Source organism: Rhamphochromis longiceps, linkage group LG5 (assembly GCF_057381845.1).
Source record: "Rhamphochromis longiceps isolate RC_006_pf linkage group LG5, R_longiceps_female_GT1.1, whole genome shotgun sequence".
Taxonomy (NCBI): Eukaryota; Metazoa; Chordata; class Actinopteri; order Cichliformes; family Cichlidae; genus Rhamphochromis; species Rhamphochromis longiceps.
In genome coordinates, this window is record NC_140561.1 from 21438497 (window position 1) to 21463685 (window position 25189).

The 25189-nt window shown below is 40.7% G+C and overlaps 1 protein-coding gene across 2 annotated transcripts in view; it reads right to left on the reverse strand.

Annotated features, from left to right (window-relative positions):
* The window catches only part of srgap3 (SLIT-ROBO Rho GTPase activating protein 3), a 57811-nt gene extending 34878 nt beyond the window's left edge, over positions 1-22933 (reverse strand). For both annotated transcript variants that reach the window (XM_085406560.1, XM_085406559.1), the window contains exons 1-2: positions 22357-22933; positions 4291-4486 (exon numbers count right to left, since the gene is read on the reverse strand). In XM_085406560.1, the coding sequence (XP_085262686.1) occupies positions 4291-4486; positions 22357-22420 (260 nt within the window). In that variant the 5' untranslated portion in view covers positions 22421-22933. The remainder of the gene's footprint in view (positions 1-4290; positions 4487-22356) is intronic.
* Between the last annotated feature and the right edge of the window lie 2256 nt (positions 22934-25189).

A 25189-nucleotide genomic window follows, 5' to 3' on the forward strand; every position in this document is an offset into this window, starting at 1 on the left:
TGCTCTAGGCTGATGCTTGTCTGCCAAGCCTGCAAAGCACAATTAAAAAGGTCGTTGCATTCCTAAAATGAGACGAATCATAACCGAAGAGCATTATCATGTTTCGAGGCTTCTCAAAGAAAAGCTTGTTACGAGCACAGGCTGGATCAAAATGTGTAATGCTGAAACATGACAATATCCAGCTATACAGTTTCAAGTTGTGACATCTGAACCGTGACGTCCTTTGAATGAACAAAGGTCATTACTAAAAGGAAAGCCTGATATACACAAAGATCTCAATAAAGACATCAGACTTTTTTCCCCAGATTCCTCTCAAACCTAATGAGCATACACACAAACTTAGACGGCGCTATAACCCCAGCTTCATCTCCACAGCAAGGTTGTTATCCATATTAGTGCTGCATGATTTGCCATCCTATCTATATCACGGACATACAATATCAATCCATCCTAATTTGATGGGTTACTTTATAAAACCTGCTCATAATTTACTCGTAAACATCTGTCCCATAAATAAAATCAAGTCAGCTGTTGTCTCTAAGGATCCAATAAGCAGGGTTTTTCCTGGCTCGAAATAAAATAGGCGGTGACTCCGTACGGCACTAAGCATGATCACTTTGTACAGAAAAGGCATTAAAAGCGTTGCCCAATTTGACATCTATGCAGTTCTCTAGCATCTCGGAGTATTTCGTAAACAAAAATGCACATTGCACATGGTAAATAGAGTCCAAACACTTTAATAACAACACTGGAGGATGTGGGAGCACCCTGGTGTGAGAAAGAAAAGCACTTGCACCGTAACTGTAGCACAGAACACCTAAGTAACCTCTCAGTGTGTCTTTTCACTGAGGCAAATAGGGTAAAGCGCCAGAGCAAAATAATTCTCGGTTGGGTTGCTGCAGTGTAGCCTTAGCTGCAGTAGCTGTAAATCACAGTGGCATTCAGCTTGCTAATGAATCTGCACTGGAAGGGTTCAGCCAGCAGCTGTAGGCAGGGATCCAGGACATATGGAAGTCTGTCCTGGTCAGAATGACGCCATTTTACCGCTGTGTGGTGATGTCCACTAAGCTGCTTATGAAGCACCCCTTAGCAGTACAGCACAAGGTTTCCTGAGCATGGCTTCCTTTGCGATGAAAGATGGTCATCTAAGCGAGAGTGAAAACATTTTTTTTCCAAAAAAAAGTATAAGTGAAAGGCATAATGTACATTTCTGTGACTTTGATGTTGAATACTGCATAATTTGTGCCACCAAAGTGGGGTTTTTTTTGTCTTTTTTAAAGAAAAACACAAGTGCTCTTCTTGCCCATTTGGTGTTTTAGTGGCTCCTCATTAACTTAACTACACTAAAGTAGTAGGAAAGGCTGACTGAAGGGTGTGTCACGGCTGATTACCAGGATTTGTGGTTGCCCGCCTGCAGACTGGGAGTTCAAGGAAGAAGGTGCGGTAATGTTATAAACCTTTTTGTGTCATTATCAAAAGCTTATGAACTCACTTTGGTTGATGAATGGGACAGTTTGAATTTACTGTGGCCTGATGTGTTTCTGTCTAACACACACAAAAGTGTGTGTGGCCTGAGTGAACCTTACATCCTCCCCACCCACACTTCCTCCGTTAGTGGTTTGTGAGCGCATCAGTTCTTTCAGACAGAGTCCAGAGTATTCTCTAGCAGTTAGTCTAATAAGCTTTTAAAATGTCACGTCTGCTTAAATATCATTTTACTCTAGACCTGTTTATGTCTGTGCAGGAGATCTCTGCCCAGACACTGCACTGAAACACCTGTCGGCTCACCACAAGCAGAAAGCATAAGTAGACTGGATATCTCAGGATTATTCTTCTAACACTTGTCCATCACTGCATGGATCAGCTGTGGAGTCAAAAGGTTAAGCCACTATCTCGAACTAGCAGTGCTGGTTTTTGTGAGGCTGTCTTCAGAGTAACATACACCCATTCATACACTCATACAGCTCAATTATGCAGCCAAATCCTCATCTGCTTTAGAAACACTGTTCAATACTGCTAAAAAAAGAACGCACACACTACACGGCCTTGTGTACACAGAGTTACACAAGTCTTCTGAAAATTAAAAACACTGGTTTTCTGGTTAAAAATTAAAAATGGAAGTCAAGGCACGAACTTAATCATCTATCTGCAAATCTGAAGCGAGATTAATATATGTATTACTGTGTATTACATGTGACCCAATACATTGACTTTTTTTTTCAAACTTTCACACTTTCAGAGGGTTAAAAAACAGGAAATCATGTACTTTTTGCACAACTACATTTTGGCTACCAAGACCAGTTATACTATCAAAACTGCTGCTTACATTTTAATGCATCAGCAACAAACAATAAATAATACATCACTAGCATAACCCTAACAGTTTTCACTTTATATAATCTGTTTAAACTTTAATTAGTGATTCTGCTATTAATTATAGACTTTTGCACTTAGTATGTCAAATACAGGATGTTTACACAATTCTCTCAAACAAGGTTTTCACATAAAAACAAAAAAATGTTTTTTTGTTAGGCATCATAATTAAAATCAGAGGTGGAGGGTTAGAATATATACTGCGTATGTTGGTGCAGATTTATGCGTCACATCTGCTGGGTTAGTGCTCCCACTACCAAACTGAACAAAGCAAGATTAATATAAATATATTATTAGTAACCCACTGAGCTGACTTGTCACCTTTTTGCACTCACACTTTCAGAGGATAAAAAAAGCAAAACAGGAAATAGTTTTAGTGCAACTACATTGCAGCTACCAAGACCAGTTATATTATTCAATTGCTGCTTACACAGTAATGCATCAATGACATGCAATAAATAATACATCAAAGCATAACCCTACCAGTATTAACTCTGTGAAATCAGTACTTTACCTACTGATTCTGTTATTACTAATAGCCTGCTGCACTTAATGTGTCAAATGCAGGATATTTACACACCTCTCTCGAAAAGGTTTTGACACCTGAACAAAATAATCAGTTTTATTTTTAAGAATCAGGCAAAACACTAATATTTCTTTATCAACTTTTGAGAATTAAACAGACCTTCTTATGGAAATATTGGAAATCCATTTGTGTTGTTCCCATTTGCAAGAATCAGAAGCTAGAATTTGACTACATACTGCGTATGTTGGTGCAGATTTATGTCTGAGATCTGCTGCCAGATCACAGCTGGGTTAGTGCTCCCATTACCAAACTGAACTAAGCTTGCCTGCTCGCCTGAGGTGCTTGATTTTGGGAGCGGCAGAACTCAATTTCATGCCCTGCGTGAGTCATGCACCAATGTGTTGTGGTAATCTCTGGCCAGATGATTCCTTATTTCCTCACTGGCATCCATTTCAGTATTTTCAGAACTTCAAATCTAAATAGGTCAAAGCTGCATGAGGTCTGATTTTGATCTGATGACATTTAGCAATATTTGCCTTTTTTGCTTTTGTACTTGGCTACAGGATTTATAATGTTCCCTCCTGTGACCCGTCTTTAAAAAACACTGGCAGTCACCAGTGCCTCCACTCCTAGTAGATGCATCTATGGTATTGATTTGAAAATCCTAGGTGACTTTTAAAAAAGTTAACCTCTGATCTTGAAGTCATGGTCACTGGGATTCAAACTCATAGATGGTATGGTGATATCAATTTAAAACTCCTACATCGCCTTGTTCTCATATTATCACATTCACAAACTCTGGTGTCCGCCTGCCCACCCAGCCAATGGGGTAACAACAATACACAATCAGGGTAAAAATGTAATGGCTTTTAATTTATTGCTACTCAGCACATTTATGCACATTTAATTTACATTTTCAATAAAAAGTTAGAAAGCTAAGTTCTCAATTATAGTGGCAAAAGTGAACTGCATGTAGTATGTCCAACATTCAAGAGTTGAAACCTCTAATGAACTGAGCAGTCATTGTGAAGCTAGAATAATCTGACCTTTGAAGCTGTCATAAAGGCGAAGACTGTAATAAGAGACATTCCCTGACAGCACGTAAACAAATGGGAGCATTCTGTTATATAATGCTGCAATGTGATTAGCATCAAGGAAGGAAGTGTTTAGTGAGGAGAAAAAGTGACTTGACCTTCATATGATAAAGGAAATAAAGCAAGTAGGTCATGAAATGCCATTTAAATTCAAATCTAACAAGAAGCCAAAAACTTAGACAACATTAAGGAAAGAAAATATGATAGTGCACCTGCTTCCAATCAACAACACACAAAGACTCCAATGCACAGAAGAATATATATTAAACAGTACCAGCTATAAATGCTTCAACTCACTTAAACTGTTGGTGTTCTCTGGAGCTGCGGATCTTCGAGGAGAACCTCTCAGCCAGTTTCTCCAAGCTGCGGGAGTATTCCAGTTCAATCTCTGCTTTGCGACGGAAGAACTCCTGCAGATCCTGCAAGAGCTGGATACGTGATTCAGACTGTTGCTCCAGGCATTTAAACTGCTCCACCAGCTGGTTACGGATCTCTGTACAAGAAAACACCAAACAAAAAGGAGTTTGATTGACTTTTTACACACAAAATTAAGGCACAGTAATGTGAAAAATAAGATGTTCATATGACTCTAGGCAGTACTGTAAAAAACTAAGTGAACCATTACTGCTTCCATAGGAATTAATAGAGTAAGTAAACGATGCTGTTTAACTGATTATCAGCAGGAGTAACCACCTCTATAAATAATACGTTTTGGCAGTTTGTTGGTCTGGAGCATTGAGGTGTGAGTTAACACAATCTTCCCCAGAGTGGGTGTGCCAAGAAATTCACCCTAATGTCAGACAGTGCAGTGCTCAAAGAAACTGAGGAAACTAAGCGCTATATCTCATACTCTACAGACCTCAGTTAGCATGCTAAATGTTAGCATGCTAACATTTCCTGACAATACCTTTGGAGGAAGATTAAACAAGTATGTCTTGTTTATAAGGGTTTCCAGGAGAAAGCCTCTTCTCTCTAAAAAGGACATGGCAGTATAGCTTTGGTTTACAAAGTTGCATCTGAACAAACTACAGGATTTCTGGAACAATCTCCTTTGGGCAGACCAGACTAAAGTGGAGGAGTTTGGCCATAATGTGCAGCTGGACATCTGGTGAAAACCAATCACAGCACATTCAAATCAAATCAAATCAAATCACTTTTATTGTCACATCACATGTGCAGGCACACTGGCACAGCACATGCGAGTGAAATTCTTGTGTGCGAGCCCCACAAGCAACAGAGATGTGCAAACACAACAACACAAACGAGCAAAATACAAGAATGGCCAACCTGAAACTAATAAATATATGTACAATATATAATAGTGTATGCATTTCTGGATGTGTATACTAAATATTTTCCTACGTGTGTGTGTGTGTGTGTGTGTGTGTGTGTGTGTGTGTGTGTGTGTGTGTGTGTGTGTGTGTGTGTGTGTATACACATTTTTACAAATTAAATAGTAAAAAAATAAAATAAAATAATAATAATAATAATAAAATATATAAAATATACAGAGTTGAATATGTGCAAAACAAGTGGCATTACTGTACAGTATGGAGTGCATAATGTTGAAGTTCCAGTAGTGAAGCTGAGGTGTCTATGACGTGTTCAGCAGTCTGATGGCCTGATGGAAAAAGCTGTCTCTCAGTCTGCTGGTACGGGACCGGATGCTGCAGAACCTCCTTCCTGATGGAAGCAGTCTGAACAGTTTATGGCTGGGGTGACTGGAGTCCTTGATGATCCTCCCCGCTTTCCTCAGGCACCGCTTCCTGTAGATGTCTTGGAGGGAGGGAAGCTCACCTCCAATTATCCGTTCAGAGCACCGCACTACTCGCTGGAGAGCTTTGCAGTTGTAGGCGGTGCTGTTGCCATACCAGGTGGTGATGCATCCAGTGAGGATGCTCTCAATGGCACAGCGATAGAAGGTCCTGAGGATGCGGGGGCTCATGCCGAATCTTTTCAGTCTCCTGAGAAAGAAGAGGCGCTGCTGCGCCTTCTTCACTGTTTTGTTTGTGTGTATTGACCACGTAAGATCCTCAGCCAGGTGTACGCCAAGGAACCGGAAGCTGCTCACTCTCTCCACAGCAGCGCCGTTGATGGTGATGGGGGTGTGTACTTCTCTGCACCTCCGGAAGTCCACTATCAACTCCTTTGTCTTTGCGACGTTGAGGGTGAGATGGTTGTCTTGACACCAGTGGGTCAGGGCGCTGACCTCCTCCCTGTAAGCCGTCTCATCACCGTTGGTGATAAGACCCACCACTGTAGTGTCATCCGCAAACTTCACAATGATGTTGGAGCTGTTAGTGGCTGTGCAGTTGTAGGTGTAGAGTGAGTACAGGAGAGGGCTCAGTACACACCCCTGTGGAGCACCAGTGTTCAGTGTGATGGGGGATGAGGTGATGCTGCCCAGTCTGACCACCTGGCGTCTGTCAGACAGGAAGCTAAGGATCCAGCTGCAGAGGGAGCTGCTCAGTCCTAGATCCTGCAGTTTCCTGTCCAGCTTCGAGGGAACGATGGTATTGAATGCTGAGCTGTAATCTACAAACAGCATCCTCACATACGTGTCTCTCTTCTCCAGGTGTGACAGGGCAGTGTGTAGTGTCAGGGCTATGGCATCATCAGTGGACCTGTTGTGGCGGTATGCAAACTGTAGAGGGTCCAGTGAGTCGGGTAGTGCAGAGCAGATGAAGTCCCTGACCAGCTTCTCGAAGCATTTGCTTACGATGGGGGTCAGGGCTACAGGTCGCCAGTCGTTCAATGAGGAGATGGTGGAGGATTTGGGTACAGGGACGATGGTGGCCATTTTGAAGCAGGCTGGGACTACAGACAGAGAGAGGGAAAGGTTGAAGATGTGCGTGAACACTCCAGCCAGCTGAGCCGCGCATGACCTGAGGACGCGGCCGGGAATCCCGTCCGGACCAGTAGCTTTGCGTGCGTTCACCTTCCTGAAGCACTTCCGCACATCCTCCTCAGACACAGTGTGCGCACTGACGTCATCCGCGGTGCGCACACTGTCCGGTCTCATGGTGTTCGCTGTGTCGAATCTAGCGTAGAATACGTTTAGATCCTCACACAGAGAGGCCGTGGTCTGCGGTGTGCTGGTTTTCCCTCTAAAGTCTGTGATCGTGTTTAGTCCCTGCCACATACTCCGAGGGTTGTCAAACTGTTGTTCCACCCTGTCCCTGTACTCACGTTTGGCTGCTTTGATCGTCTTCCGGAGTTGGTAATGTGCGTGTTTGTAGTCCGATGTGTTCGCGGAGGCACAAACAAACACCTCAAACCACCCCTTGAGCACGGTGGTGGAAGGGGGATAAGTTGGGTTTGTTTTGCAGCCACAGGACCTGGGCACCATACAAACACGTCAACCACAAACTCCTCTGTACACCAAAATATTCTCCATCTAAACATGAGGCCTGTCTGATAGCTACAGCTAGGCTAAAACTAGGTTATTTTCCAGAACATCAACCTCAAGAAGAGAGAAAGATTGCAAACCTCAATGGACAGAAGCAACACTCTAAAGGAGACTGGGTGAAAATTCCTCCATAACGATGTGAGAGACTGATAAAGTACATTCATTTGTTGATGCTAAATCGGTTCTACACCTTTAGTGAATAATGAATTGTACTAAGTTTTGACAGGACTCTTTGCAGTCTTTTTCTCCTTATTGTATATGTTGAATGACTGTTTTTAAAATTATCCATCTCCACTTTTACTATAGGAATGTAACAAAGTTAAAAGCTTCTGTGACAAACATACAAATTCCCCAAAACATAACACAACCCAGTTACAACTACACAGATAACAATGCACAATAAAACCTTGACTAACCTTCAAATTAAATGAAATCAACAAAATTGAGAAATAATAATTGAAAGCAGGAGAGCAGCGATAAAGAGAGTCAGCTGCGAGAGAGAAGCCAGTAAGTTGACCTGTGTTTATGACCTCTCATGTACATCTAAATAAAACTGATTTAATGAGAAACGCTTCACTCCCCCACTTGGACTAAGTAGCAACATTTCACCTCAAGAGGAACACGATGTTAGCGGCCAGACTACAGACCCTTCATGGGAGCCACAAGCAAAACTCAATTCCCCTTTGTAGTGCTGTCATCAGCAACAATGACGCCTCAGCTCAGGAACAGAAAAATGCCTATTCTGTAGAATAAAATTATACTGTTAAGGAAGGAGCGCAAGTAAACAGGATGAATCTCACTTGAAAAGAGGAAGAAAACACCACGAACCCATGTGAAACCTTTACTAGAAATCCCAGTTTTGTTGATGCGTCTATATTTTCAATTAACTTTATTTTTCCCTCAGTGTGATTCAAGAAGCGAGTATCAAAACATGATGAAATGACAGCTACCAGTACTGCTGCCACAGATTTTTAAGCTTTCAAGGTTTCTCTTGTGAATACTTCATCCTAACCTATAATGACTAAATAAAGCCAAGAGCCACATTGTGCTAACTTTTGGCAATTAAGATTTTCCACCAATCAAAAGGATCTTTTATTTTTTCTGCATGAAAATGTGCTAAAAGAAGAAGAAGAAGAAGAAGAAGAAGAAGAAGAACTTCCTAATGCAAGGCATGTCATGTTGCAACATCTCTTATTTACAATATGAGTCACTGCAAGTTATAACCTTTAAAATGAAGGCAGGATGAATCGCACACGTACAGTATCAAAGCCGTGTCAGTGACACTCTGCAGGCAGACGAACTGCCAGCTGAATGGTGAAACCACAGCAGTGACACAGACTGTGTTTTCATGCTGCTGAGGGTGTAATTTGGACAGCAAAGCCCTCATCATGGATATATGTTGGCTCTGACTGCTGGGGAAACCGTAACACTGTGCACAGGGAGCCTTTGCTCTCCCTGTGATGTCGTGCCGCCTGGCTTCAGCCTCAAGCGGCATGCTTCACTCTGTGGTTAACCATTGTCCCAGCCCTCCCCTTTATCCAGGGGGCCTCCCTCTCTCTCTCTCAGCAGGGCTTAAAGCTCTGTTTTTAGTGGGAACTGAATCAGAGCTCAGGGATATACAGTATTTTACTACTTCACTTCTGTCAGGAATGCTTTGCCAAACATTCAGTTATGTTTTTATATATATATATTACTTTCAGAAGACAGAAACAATGCAGAAGAATTCAAGGCAAGAAAAAAGAAGCCAGAGGAAAATGTGACAGCAATGTGCGTGAGTGACATGGAGGACTTTTAAAAACATTCTTTTACAGAAAGGGAACCACCAGCTGCAGCCTTGCTTTTGACAGATGAGATTGGAAAAATAGGTCACACCAGAAGTGTGCCCTTCCCTCTGAGAAACCATGAGCAATTGAAGAATTATTCCCTAAGTATTTCCAGCACACTGAGTATGGCTTGATTTGCTGTGGTTTCTTCAAAGAGAAGGACCCTTCTTTAGTTCGCTTCCGTCTGTGAGGTTGGCAAAATGCTGTGAATATGTGTGTGCAGTAAATTTAAAGATGCCTCCTTACAGTTTTAAAGACAACGCATTAATATTTTTGCTAGATAGATACATTTCTGTAATATCTGATATCCTTTGTCTTTCTACCATGTAATTGTTGAAAGACTATGGATTGCCCAGATGAAATACTCTGTGACTAGTATGGCACACAAACCCTAATGCTTTCAAGAACATTTATATACTCGAACTGTGATGGCCCTCCTGGCTTGGCTGAACCTGAGGGCTACACCATGAAGGAAGTTCAACACAACCAGACTGTGTCAGCGTTAGCTGGCTTGACAGAGTTCAAATGCTAGTTGGAGATAACAGGGATCAGATGGTGGTTCTCAGAAGTCTCTGTTAAGCCGGGCTTTCTGCTTCAGGCTCTGTGTGCTCACTCATCATGTGACTCTTCCAAACTAAATGACCCCTTCGAGTGTCACATCAGCTGAAATGTTATCAATGATGATAAAACAGTGAGAACATAAAAATATCTTTAAAGAACATTTAACCCATTCACTGCTTCACTGAGTGAATGGGTTAAATGCAGAGAGGAATTTCCCCACGAGGATCAATAAAGTTTACATTATTATTATTCTCATCATTATTAAAACTGCAGCACTGTTGCAAATAAGACAAGAGATAAATGCTGCAGAAAATCACTAATCTGGCGATCTATCCCGCAGACCTATAGTTTATTTGTAATGTGGCAGCTGCTAATTAGAACTGTGAAAAACTAAACTGGATAAATTTAAATATTAAAGGTTACTAGCCAAAAGGCAGATCAATGTGAAATGAATTTTATTGATTGAACAGATGTTCCTGGTGTGTGTTCTACCACTTCCAGCAGTGTGGAACAGACGTAGCAGCAGGTTAGAATTAAGAATAAAAACATTTACACTTTTTTTTTGTTTTTTGGATTGCCAGCTGCATTTATGCAAATTTCAGTGATGATGGGATACACAGTTTGCACTGCTGTAACTTTAGAGCTGGGTTTCAGTTGTGATAAAACATGCTGTAAATAAAGGAATTTGAGAAACTGTGGCTCTTCTTGCAAAATAAACCTCTGAACATTAACCTGCTCCTTACCAGATTATTTGTATCATAAGTTACCATGGTGATTTAGCCAGGTAAGAGGAGAGAAACGTTTGTGACATGTTTAAGTCTGACTTTAAGTTCAACATAGATCACTAACCCATTAATCTCACTTCACAGTACACTCAGTTGCCCTGTGTTCTTCCCCATTTCTCCTTCTGTGTTGTCTTGCAAGTTCCCAGTAGGTGGAGTTAATCAGTTCAAATGGGAGTGCATGGCCGGTTTCTCTGGCACATTTAAGAGCTGGTTATTTCAGACTTTGCCCATCCCATCAGCCTCCACCATGCTATTTGTTTGGCTGGCTTCACCCTGGTTACTTTAGCTTTTGTCACGGTTCATGAGTTGGACCACAACGAAACTGTCAATAAATCAAATACTTCTACAGTTGTAAAACGATTCAACAGCCACTGACTGTTATTCAGTGGCTATGAATACTATACAGCTGGGGAGTAGCTGCAGTCTGGGACTTGTTTACCTGGATATATGAGCATGTACCAAGATCCATTCATACCATAGTTGGTGTGACAAAATACAAATCCATTTTAGGTGTCCAATTATACAGTTATTTGATAGCACAGTAACAATGTATAGGAGCTAGAGATGTAACATATTTGCTAGCGCAAAATGGCAAAATAGCACTAGCTAGCTTAGCTCCGTGCCATCCACAGATTCGGTCACACATCCATGAATAGTGATAATATGACTAAAATAGCACACAAATTTCCAACTCCTTGAAACATTTTTAGTACAGTTAACTACACATCAAGTCAGGTTATTACAGATAATTTCATAAAAATGCTCCAAAAGGCACCAACACTACAAACAGTTGAGAGAGCCACTTCAATGATTCAAATGAGCTGAAGTGAAGTTAACAGATAGCTGGCTGTGTCAGCATCCACCTGTCATTAAAAATTCCTGCATGCATAAATTCACGTCTTTGCACATTTTTAGATGTTTGACATACAAAAAAATTCACCCCCGTGAAAGTTGATTCTAAAAAAATGTTGAATTCTGCTTCGGAATTAGAGATTTAACACAGGACTAAGTTACCTTTTGTAGCAGCTTCTAGCAGTCATTTGAGCAATTGTTTTGTATTTCCTAAAGTTGCTACTTGCACATAGAAGCAACAGATACTTTATGTTCCTGACTTCATGATTTTAAGTTCAGGTCCTTCAGAATAGCACCTGCTCGACACTGAAACTTGTTATACACCGTTTAGGGAAGGGAACTGAAGCACAGTGAACACTCAACTCTTCACAGAACAGGAAATCTTCAAAAAACAATAGTAGGATGTTGGAGATCCCTGAACTTTGGCCCGTTACAGACAAAATCCTGTGCCGGCAGCTATGCAACAACACAGTAAGGGCATCTTTCTAGTAATCACTCTTAGCCGCACAGAAAAAATGAATCCCAAACTGACCGTCTATGAACAGAATTGTGGCATGTCTGTAAAAAGTTTGGTTCAAATAAAATGTGTATGAAATGATCTGCACCTTTCAAGCTTTTATGTCCACCGGCTTGTGCTATGGCTATATTACACAAATTTGATTTGTGACTATTTTGGGTGGCGTTTAAAGGTTCTGGTGACATAGTTCTGAGCATGACATGTATTTAAAGCCCAGATTTACATATATTTTTAATAACATCTGCATTAGAGACATCCTCTAGTTGACCCACTTGACTTCCTGTTGACTCCCTGCACACAGATTACAAAAAATCTATTCAAAGACAGCAATATGACACTTTTAAAATCACCGGCTTAGCTCTATAAAGATTCCAGTTTCTGATTTGTAGTACTCAGAAGTAAAGTAATCAATAAGGAATAATGATTTTTTTTTTCAATGATTCAATAATGGGCAAATCTTGACACATAACCTGGTCACTGACTGCGGCCAGTTTATCCACATTGACTGCACATCAGTTCCAATGTGTTGTTCCAGCAGGCTTAGTTAGCCAAAACAACTGGCTGCTCTGTCAAAGATTTACATTTTTATCCACAAAGTCCCTCTGATCAGAAATCATGGTTTCTGATGCAACTTAAATATGTCTGTCACCAAAACACAACTCAGTGCAAAACAATGACAAAAATGTCCTAAACATATGCATGAGTGTAAAGCTGATCCACATTTAATGGACTTTGACATTTCTTTTAAGGCATCATTCCCTCTGTATGTTAAGCTGAGAACAAGACATCACCCTTTTCCACATAAAATGAATCAATCAATAAAACCTGCATCTCTTCCCAGAACCAGTACAGGACATCAGGGGTGATGCATTGGCAGAGCATTTTACTGCAAGTCTGCCGTTTGGGAGGGCCACGTGACGCCTTGACGCAATGAAGCGGAGATAAAATAGGAGTGCAGTGAATGAGAGGGATTTTCTGCAGAGCATCCTGAGGGCAGCAGGGAAGGCTGGGCTCCACAGGGCAGCCAAGTGACTGAGGAGAAGCAGGAAAGACTGGTCATTTCCCTAAAGAGTAACATAACAACTAAAACGTAATCCCACATATAAAAAGTTTGAAAGTGAACATGTTCTATTTGTCGTTAATTACAGGCGAGTACATGAGGCAGTGGTAAAATGTCTGAGGATGCAAGAACTATGAGTCTCCTAACATAATTTGGATAAATTATAGATTTTAATGAGCCTCAGAAGCTATTAAACGCTTTGAAAATAATGTCCCTGGGTGTTCAGATCACCATGCAGTAAAACACACACAAAAATGAGACACACACACATAGACATCACACAAAGGCAACTCTGAGCCAAATTTCTCTAATCCCCAACTCAGCGCCGCAGTATCTGGGCTCTACACAGCAGAGACAAATTTGTGTGAAAAGAACAGACAAATGCAACCCTTATACAGACCTTATTTCACTCTATCTGTCCCACACACAGAGTCTCATAATACAAGTTCCAGTCGTTGAACTAATCCCCCTTTTTTCTGTTCTGTTTTAATCCTCTAATGATTAACACAATTTTGGATTCACAAGGGCATGCTCCCAGTGTCAGCACAGGTTCTTCTCTGTATGTCTCTATCTCGTCTGATTCGTCTCCGGCACAGACAAGCTGCAGCACATGTCCACAAAGATAAGACAACAGGAGCTGAGTCCAATCAATGGCTGAGGAACTGATGGTGTATCCTACAGCAAGATGTCACTTGTCAGTCATCCTTCCTGATTATCTGCTGGTTTATAGTATTTTCCACCGGATGTTTTGTCTAGTAAACTAAAAATCAATCCAGCTCTAAAGAAAAAGAATCTATCAAATTACCTCGTGTCGTGCATTTTTTTCCCACTACATTGCATTATTACAGTCAAATGCTCCACTGTGGAAATCAACATTTTCTATGCAACAATTACTAGATATAATAACTTTGTATTTGAATGGGCAGAATGTCTTTTTTAACCCTTCTGAAACTGAAGAAAACACACGATAACAATAAAAAAAAAAAGACTATAACTGTTGCTTTATAAAAAGAGCAAAGAAAACCATCCCTGGCTTCCTGATCGCTCTAAAGACTTCTGGAAATCATTAAAGACTTCAGGGAAACTGAAAGCTTGAGACACATGCCCTCTCAGAGTCGAGCTGTCTATCATCTGCTGTATCCATGATCCAGCTCTGCAGGACCAGGCTGAGAGGTGTCGCCATGGCAACATGGGCGTGTTCCATTCCCTGGGGAGACGCTTATTGGAGGAAAGGTGGGATCTGATGGGTGTGAATAGGTGGCAGCATTGAATGAAGAGACACGTGTGCACTGACAAGTGGAGAAAATCTGAAAATGAAGTTGATGAGGCAATTTCAAAGAGTATTTCTAAATACAGTTGAGACAATGGGCAACTTAACTGATTGGAATCTTCCAACATTACCGAGCTTTCGTTGGATGGTGTGGGCTTCTGAGGCAAACACATGAGTGTATTGCATTTCTTTACTGGCTGAAACTGAGAGTGGAAGACAAAAAAAAAAAAGGCAGAACTTGAGAGGAGATGTGTCATCTAGTTTGGCCTTTAACTAGACTCTCTGGTGAGCCACAACCAAATAAGTCCCTTGTTTTTTTTGCAACTTTCAGGTCAAAGTTCTTGAGTTATTTTGGTGTTTCACTGTCAAGACATCAAACACGCTACAATCACAGAAAAACATCAAGCAATACCTGCATTTTTATTTTTTTGCTCTCTATTTGTCTAAAGTGACACAGCAAATAACAAAACCATCTTAAGACAGTTCCTGGAATAATCACACAATTTAATCACTTGATTTGAGTTCAGCACATGAATTTTCCTTGTGTTCATTATGTGTATGCATGTGAAGAAGAGCTGTCACACACTGATCAAAGCTGTAAAAGTTTCTGGTACTATCGGCGGTGAATCACCATAATTCAAATTGCAATCTGCAGCAATGTATGACTTTTTACCCTATAAATGATTATTTTCACTTTCTGTTGCGGTTTGGTTAGGTTTAGGCAACAAGAATAAGAATCAGAATCATCTGTATTTGGCCAAGTTTGCACACACATACAAGGAATTTGACTCTGGTTCACTTTGCGGTTCTAAATACCCATATATACACAAGGAGCACATAAATATGAGGAGAAGACAAGAAATAAGAAAAATATAAGTTACAGAGAGGCCTAAGGAACTGTACAAACTATAACAAACTACAACTGGGCATGGATGACAGATTAAAACACAGAAATAATATTATATTTGCTTTAAAAATAAATTTCCAAGGTGGTCTGGGGGACTAGTCCCCTCTCAGAGGTCTCGAAACATTCATTTCATGAGAACTGAAACACATGAGTTTCATTGTCTTGCTGGCTATCTTGAAAAAAATATCAATATGTGCTCATGACCTACTAAGAAATAGGTTGAAATTAGTAAGGGTCTGCACATAAAACCAAGCTCTAAACTTAATGTCTGAGTTTGGGACTGGTGGTCAAACAAAACAAACTATTTAAAGATAGTTTAGTTTAATTATACTTTAGGTTACCAGGATAATTAGTACTGGAAAAATATAATACCAGTAGTTGCAGCCACAGTTTTGTGCTTCTATTAGCACGTGAAACTGTGCCACTTATGCTGCTACAATCTGTTAGCTGGAAATAGGTGCGCTGTTTAATTATCTCAAGTCTGCTGTGGGACATGTGCTTCACCAATATGGAATAAAGTTATCTAACAGGTCCCAAACCTGCAGTGGCAAGAACCAAACTAATTACTTCATTAGTGACTTTTTCAAACTTGTTATTTTTACACAAACTTGTTTCTGCCTGTTTCTAAGGTTACTGTCTCTTGGCAGGAAGTGCATGTTGAAGTTTTCTTGTAAAGACTACTGCTATCAGCAATAACTCACCTCTGGAACAGCAATGCGAGTTTACAAAGTGACCCAAACACACTCAGTCTCAGCATTCACACCTTTCTGACTGCCTGAGTTAGACATGTGGGAATTTTTAAAATAGAAAAATAAGAGCATTGAAATTCTGCACGCAATCGTCAAAGATCTCTAAGACATGTTTGTGCCTTTCTGAAAATAGAGGACAAACTGCAACTACAGTATGCTTTTATCTCCCAAAAGCAACAGTTGTGCATTGCTGGACTCGTAATACAGTGTTAACTGAGAAATACTTCTCAGAGCTGAATCAATTGAGAAATGAAATCATGCACTGACTGGCATCACATTAACAAGGAAATTAAACCTTTTTCATGTTTAAATGGACCTTTGTCTGGTTCATCAACACCATCGTGAACTGAAAAACTGTGGGACAGCAGTGAATGATAATCTTTGCTCAGGACGTTAGGCATTTTATGAAAGGATGATTATGTCTTCCGTGAAACGGACAGAGCAAACTCTCAGCTAAACGAGTGGCAGCTGCATTCATCATACTGAGCTTATAGAGACGAGAGAAGAGTCAACAAAGAGGAAGCTCTATAGCAAAACTCTGGTGACAGCGAGTACGATAAAACTTCATTATGACATGATTATACTGTTCACTGAACGCAACACAAGTGGACAGTTTGTGCTGAATATTGTACTTCTTACTTATGGACACAAATAGAGTGAACAACCAAAATTATGCACTGATTCAAATTCACAGGGTTATATACAATTACTGACTTCAACAATCTGTCATTACAAACAGTAGACTTTTGCATTATTCTTAGTGTTGTTTGAGGTGCATATACCATCCAACACACGTATGACTGCACAGCAACTGAAATACAATGCCCGGGGTTAGAGTTCAACTGCTACAATAGCGTGTTTTTTTTTCCATTATGTAAAACAGTTATTGTTTTACATTCTCACTTTCTATATTGTTTTGACACCCACAATGTGCAATAGAATCTCACAACACATAATAATCACATGCCTAACTTCATGCATTTTGCCATGATACAAATGATACTTAAATGTTACTAGCGTCATTGCCATAAGTAATGCAAAAAATAAAGAAAATCTCAGCTTTCTTTTCAGGTTTATTCAATAAAATGTTGAAAGGATAAAACACATTTCAGTCAGACGCACTATTTACAAATGATTTTGTTTCCATCTGCAGCAATTTATATATGTGGCAGCGTGGCTTTGTTCTTCCACGAGCACATGTGAAGTAGTAGGTGGATGTGGGTTGCAAAGCAGCTTGCAGGTGCACAGCAAAAGCAGCTTAAAGAGAGCGCCTTTAATGAGATAGCTCATTTAGCTAACATGGCCTGTCACTGAGATTAGCTGATTCTATAATTATGGCTAAGATTGGCTTGGTGGCCTGCCATAAAAGGATGTTGGAAGATTAGTTTAAGGAGTAGTGCAGTGTTTTGGAAATCTGTGCAGTAATTAGCACCACGCTAACTTCTCTTAGCTAAACTGTCCTCCCAAAGAATATCTGATGTGTTAATTAATGAGTAGTGACACAAGTGTGTATATTTTGTTAGTTTTGAACAGAACCAAGCTGTTTCCAGTTTATGTGCTAATCTAAACTAGCTTTATACATAGAAATAGAGAAGAGGGTACTTTCAGGTGCTCCCTCATTTCCCAAAGGGTCACCACATCACAGAGCATGGACCTGCATGTTTGATTTGGCAGACTTCCTCACATAACCTGCCCATTAAGCCAGGCTTGTGACCCACACTAGGAGCTTGTGACCTCCCTGAAGCTGGGTTTGTGATCTCCTGTTGGTCTGGGGATCTTAACACTACACCAGCATACACAGAGTTGTACAAACCATCTTATCTAACTCTAAACAAGAAAGCGAATGAGCTGTGTGTTTGACTATTCACTGCCACTCCATGAAAACAAACCAACCCTGAATGAAGTCCAAGATTTATTGGACCACACAACAAACAAGCTGTCCCACACAAATTTTATTCAGCCTTAATATCTAGTGGATGTTTTTTGCTCTGCAAATGCTCAGCAGGTTTGCCAAACAAGTGGGCAGCTGGAGGATCCTCAGCCAGTGACTCAGTGAGACCATTTCTTCATCTCCCTACATGTGTGTTTCCACCTTGCCACACTCATGCTACTCAGCAGGGTGCTGAGAGGTAACTAACCAAATCTAAGCATGATGACAATACATTCTGATCTTCAGACTGACAAAAACAATACACAAATGCAACAAATTCAGCTACAGCAACCAGAACAGTGATTTGTATCTCACTCAGCAGAGAGCTGTCTGTGGCCTGGGGCAATAACAAAAAGAGACACACCTAGTGTCTCACAGAATTCTCATCAGAGTTTAACCAAAGCAACACTTCGGGGTTCATTAGAAGGTGCTTCATAACACATGGCATACTGAAGTCTTATTTCCACACAAGCAGTGAAAACTGTTTTGTAACAGCACATGTGTTAATCTGGAAGCTAATTGTTGACCTTAAACTGCCAATAATATATCATAACACCTCACAATTACACACATATAGGTGTGTGATTACCTTGCCGTATACTGCAATGCAGTGCTTGATCTGTAAATGAGGCACACAGGTTTGTGCTCTGCAAAAAACACAGAAAAATATTTCATAACACATTGTGTAACAAACGATGTAGCGAATGTTGGTCAAATTCTTTTCAGGTATTCATTAGGTTCTGCTTGGGAGTCTAAACTTGACTGTGTTCAGTCAGGTAGAATGAAACTAGCAGAGGCTAGCAACAAACGGCAAAGAGAAACTTGAAGCGAGAGGTGGTAAACCATGCTTCCTTTTCAGAATCACCTGAAACGTACCGCATGAACATGAGCTGTCATACCTTGTGTACATCTGTAGACCACTAAAATTTTCCATGAGACCATGCTTGCATTAATTCCTCTGTTCATGACAAGGGAAACTAAACAACTAGAACCAAATGGTACCAGTTCCAATCTTTGGTAAGCTCCATCACATTCAAACTCTACTTCCTCTCAATAACACTTCACCATCTCAGCATTGGTGAGTGTGTCACTGTCTAAATGCCCGTTCGGTGTGTGGATGTATTGTCAGTAATGAATCGGATGCTTGTGTAAGAGCAAGGCATTAGTTACTTCTTGGAAGTGACTACCATCATACCATTAAAAGGTTAAATATGACGCTTTGGATATAAGCTACCAGACTAAGAAATCAAATGAAACTAGAATTAAAGCATCACGTTTCTTTGCCTCCGCAAACCAGTCAGGTTTCAGTTTACATTCATGCCCGTCCAGACTAACACAGCATATAAGAGAAGACACTGAAAGAACCTCATTAAAGGCAGTAAGTGAATTCATGTTTGCTCAGTGAGGCTGAAGATGGCAGAATACAAAGTTGTAGCCCCATATTACTCAACGTGCAAGTGAATCTTTTTGATAATTAATTCTTTCTCAGGTTATGACCAAAAAGGTCAAACCACCAAACTACAAATCAGTTAATCCTCGAGTGCATGAGAATATTAACCAAATTTGAAGAAAGTCCTTTAAACCATTTCAGAGACATTGTGTTCAAAACTATTTGATGGATGGACGGGCCGACCAAAAAAAAACGAACAAAAAACAATACTGTCACCATTGCAGACATTCAGAGACTGTCCATGCATGAGTTTAAGCTGTTAAATACAAGAAGACAGCATTATTTAAATGCACAGTTTGACAAATAAAGGCAACACGGTAAAATGCACTGCGAGACATCCAATTAGTGATTTATTACAGAGCTGGATTTTGGGAGACACAGGACCTGCTACAAGTCAAAGCACACACAAAAAGAAAGAGGGAGAGAGAGAGAGGGAGAGAGAGAGGGAGAGAGAGAGAGAGTGTGTGTAAACACCAGACTAGTTAAATAAAAATGAGTCACGGTGAAAACAGTGCTCAGCTGTTGACTTTCAATTTTTGGCTTCAAAGCTATTTCATCACCACCAGCTAATTAACTCATGATTGTCATGACTGCAAAGCTTTTAAAACATACATGTATATAAAATAACGGTGGCTCAAAAGTGTAGTTGTTCACATGTTTGCTTAACAAGCAAAAGATCCCAGTTTCATCTTGGAAGGAGACACAAACTCTTTGGGGGTTGCCTTGGGAAGGGCGTAAAAAAAAAAAAAAAAAAAAAAAAGCTGCCAAATCAAAGGTGCAGAGCTATCCGCTGCAGCGACCCATTGTGAATAACGGAGCAGCCAAAAGTAGCCTTTATGTGTACATAATAACAGACGAGCATGGGTTTATCCCTAAAGCTGCCATTGTAAATGTCAAGACAGCTGCTGGTGATTTAGCCCACTTCACAAACTGCCTATAAAACTGGCAAACAGGATGAAGAATAGCTGCAGTCCAGTAACCACACGGCAGTTAGTTACAAAAGTCCAAACTCCTCAGTAAATGCAGTGTATGAACCGTCTCTATTGACATGCTAATGCAAGATCTACCAGCTGAACAGCTTGAACAAAGTGAACCCCGTCTCACAGAGGTCCTTCAGAGGCCTCAGCTTTGGCAGCCGGCCTCAAGGGTTGTCAAGAATTCATTAATAGCAGGAGTTAAGATTTTAGCAAAGTAGTTTGTTGCACTCTAACAGATTAACTTTTGATACGACATGCCAGCTCCCTGCACCGGTCACATTTAAGCAACCCCAGTACTGAGCCACAGTGAACCTACTGATGGGGTTTCTTCTTTGTTTCTGAAGCCAAATGATCTTTTTGTCACCCATCTATAAGCCCTCATACATAATAAAGCAACCCCGCCATCGTGTTATTAACCCATCACTGACACTCTGATGATCTGGCCCCTTCTGCCATGTACACATTAGCCATTAAGCAATAACTCAGAGTAAGACAGGAGCGATTTTCAATCTGAATTTCATTACCGTGCGCTCACTGCCAGGTTCAGCTCATAACATTACCATTGTTGTGAGGCGGTGTATGTCAAGAGCAGAGCCCTCTCTGTCTGCAGGCTATGATACACACCAGCTGTGAATGAGAAACAAGCAGCATTCATCATAAATTAACATCCTTCCTTCTCACGCAGCTGAAAGGCCCCGTCTAATTCAAAGAGGCAGCAGACAGGGCCTGGATCTAAGAAACGGCAGCAATTCTGTCACAGTACTAAACTGACGCCTGAATTATCAGAAAATGTCTTGGGTAAAGAGGAAAGCAAGAGAATCAGATAAGTGCTCAGTTGTGTACAAGCAGTTTTTTTTTTCAATGATCAGCCAAGGCCACAAGACAAAAGAATAAAAAACATAATAACAGTAAAAAAAGAGTTAGAAAATGGTTGAAAGTAACAAAACAAATAAATGAATTCGCTGATCCACTTTCAACACCATGTGACAAGTGTAGATTCTCACACTTAGCATCCAGTGGTCCAGACAGGTACACGACTGAAAGGGTGATCATCAGACATTTAGCACCAGTGGAACCACAGAGAGTGAGAGTGCCAGCAGTGAGCCTACGGCCTTGAAACTGAACCCCAGAGTCAATCATGGTCAGCACCCTATGCTTGTGTGTTCAATTGATGTCTTCATTCCTCAGCTATTTGCCCTGGTTATCCTCTGATTTTTTCTTTTAAATTATTAAATCAGGATTAAATGGTACAGAACCACTCCAAAACCAGCAGAGTCCATCTGAGCCTAGGTGTCACACAGTGAGAGAAACACTGCACTGCAAATGCTAATACGCTCGTGTTATAGTGCCGGATGAGTTTTAGATAAAGGCTGGCATGCAATCAAAGAGCGTGTGTTACCCATGTTGTCAGGTGAAAGCAGTGAGTCAAACCACAGGCACCATCAAGGAATCAAAGGCAAAGCATGGGGAGGGTGAGCAGGTACTTATGTGCATTCAGTCTAAGCCACCATGTCATCATATGAGATTAGCCTATAACACACCGAATATGGATTTATAATATATAACCTACTATTCCTAAATATTAGTCTATCATCCAACCACAAACCACAACAAGCCAAACACAGGCTTCCCCCTCAAGAATCAGAAAGAATGAGGTGCAATAATAAAAGCAGTCCAACCTCCATCCTTTGCACAGGGATCATTTTACCCAGCAACAACAAAGCGTGCAGAATCTGGACCCTAACCACATGATGACAAATTAACATTCAGCTTACAGACATCCCACTGGCTGATGGTGAATTAATGACAGAAGCCTTTGCACACGGGAGAGAAGACTATAGTCTGCTGCTCTTGTCATTTACTTGACTGTCACGGTTTGCTTGTTATCTTGAGGGAGAAGTCAATCTGTGCTATAAGGTTTGCAATATAAAGGATATTGCTTTGAATTTTTTCTATTTTAAAAATACAAATAAAGGAGGAAAGGGGTGCAGGGCTCGAGCCAATTAAAACGGGCTCGAGGAGAGAACAGACAATCCGCACTGAGCGGACACAGGCATCAGATTCACACCGCACCTTTCACTTGGGTCTCATATTCCGCTATGATCTCCTTGTCCTTTCTGAATCTCGTGGATGACATGGTTCCTCGGGTTATGGGGTTGAGCCCCTGTCCGTCGACGACTTTTGGGGGGGTCTCTGCAGTTGATCTCCGACTTGCAACGTTGCAACGCGATCCTCCGTTTTTTTTTTCTCCTTTGTTTTCTAGTGACCATGCATCGGTAAGGGGGAAAAACAGTAATAATGAGGCTCAGTGCTATTGTATCCCGCAGTTGTATTCCTCCAGCTTTTTAATCACCCTATCGCAGAAATGACAGTTGAGCAGCAGTCCGGTGTTGCATTCTTCTCTCTGACTGCTTTCTCTGCTGCCAGGAGTCCTCCTCCTCCTCCTGCTCAAAAACTCAAAGCCTTCAGCAGGGTGAGGGAATTAAAACACACACACAAACGGACTGAAAACTATAATAACAACATGATGAAGGGGACAAGGAGACGCCTGAAGGTTTCCAGCAGGAAAGTCCTAGTACCTCCTGTGTCCAAAATAAGCAGGCATGCGTACCAAGAGCGAAGCAGCCACACACAATTCAGACTGACAAATTGCGCTGCAGGGAAACAGGAATTTAAAAGCTTGTCACGTGAGCCCCCTTCACATTATCATCCATCCCTCCTTCCTCTTCCACCCGCCCCCTCTCTCTCGCTCTCTCTCTCTCTCACACACACACGTTTATCCACGACTTCAGGGGACACACATTGGCACACATTAATGTTCGGAAAACAAAAACTATAGTTTTAACCATTACTTATTTGCTTTAAACCATGTCTTCTCCTTAAGAAGAATGGAGCTACCCCCATAATGTGACTGTGTAGTACTGACCATAATATCAGTAATACGTGGAGCTGTGCACACACACACACACACACACACACACACACACACACACACACACACACACACACACACACACACACACAAAGCAACGTTTCCATAAATTCAAATCTTTATTTCCTGGAGACCTCACTATAACTACTTCTGCCTACTTCCAACCCTGCAACCACACAATGGTTTATATCCTCAGAGCATGAGCAGCCTCATTCAACCACATTTGTAATCCACGCACCTTCATTTTTTTTTTTACCGACAGTTATTGTTGTTCTGTTCTTATTGCTCAAACATTTGCATGCACACAGAGCATCATTATCAACACGAAAGGTGTTCCACCTTCAGGCTCCTGTTTCAGTTGTTCTCACAGCTTCAGTGCTAACCTAACCAAGCAATCGCCATTGGCATGGAAACCTCTTTTTTTTTTTTTTTTTATCTCTGCACTACTTTCACCATGGCTACTGTTTAAGAGATTGTGAGAGTTAATCCTTGAAATGTGAGAAGCCTGGTCCTTAAAGAGCTCAATAACACATCAGGACGGCACTGATGTGGTACCTATAAATGAACACAAGCCATTAGCTGGTGAAAGAAAAACTGTGTTGCCAGCATGCATCCTCTTGTCCATGTTAGTCACGTTTAACCTCTTCTTTCTGATAATTAAAGATAACTTTGACAATAATGTCACAACAATATATTTAGTCTCCTACAGTAAGCCTTTGAAACATCAGTAGAAGCAAGGATAAATAAAATAGGGGAGAAGAACTGTTAATTCTCTGTAAAGGAACAAACAAATATGGTCCAAATTTATTCAGTTTCTGTTTTTAAGTAAGTAGTGCTTGTACAGATCCCTGTGCCATGTCAGTGTTGCAGCCTGTTCCTTGCATTTGTGTCATGAAGATAAGCATTGTGACAGAGACTGAGTGTGTTTCTGACAGACACTGTCATTTGGATCTGTCACTGTCTTTAACAGTTCTGGGAACTCAGATTGTTGTCACCTTAGCTATTCTCAGTTCAGAAGAACCAGGCTGCGTGACTCACATTGAAATGGCATAAAATCGGCATACTGACACACTATACACCTCTGCATTTTATTTCCATCTGCAGTTCACAGGCATCAGTATCATGAGCTGACACTTGACAGACTCCAGGTCTACGTTCTGCCACATTTCAAAACACAATCATTTGATTTTTAAGAAGAAAGAAAGAAAGACTTTTTTTCCCACTGAATGTGAGATTTTTAACTTCGTTATTGCAAAATGATTCAACAGCAGATGTTATTAACCGCGTGAGGTCCAATCCAAATCTTATGCTATCAGAATATATAATGTTGTTCTGTTTAAAAACAGTTCTTCAAAGTCTTAGCAATCAGGGGAAAATAATTCTCACTGATACAGATCAAAAATATTTATTTTTCATCAAAAAACAGCTTTTTTGCCTTTTGCTTGACTCCAAACATTGGGTTTTGGTTAGAGCTCAGTGCTAGGGTTGGCGTCATCAGTGATGACTTACATCCAAGGGGTTTTACGCCCACCAAGACCTGTTTGGGGCTTAGGTTAGGTTTATTTCCACTCCTGCTCATTTACGATTTGCTGACATGAAGTTAAAGTCAAATTAAGAAATTCTTTCTAGAAATCATATAAGTGTATATATGATGCAGATACAGATATATACAAATACATATACAGGTTTGTGGAAGCAGTCTTTTACTAGCCATACAGATTACTTTTGTATGGCTGGTAAAAGACTGGAGCACTTTTTCCTCAGTCACCCAATCACACACATTCATACAAGTACTTTTCTTTCTATATCTAAGCACATTAAGAATATTTCAATTTCACACATTAACCCTCTGAGGTCTAAGTCATCATAGATGATATCCCTACCTTAAGCATGTATTTTGGAGAAAGTTGAAGCAGACTTTTATGGAAACAATATGAACAGCTCTCGATGTGTGAAGGTTGGTGATTATAATAA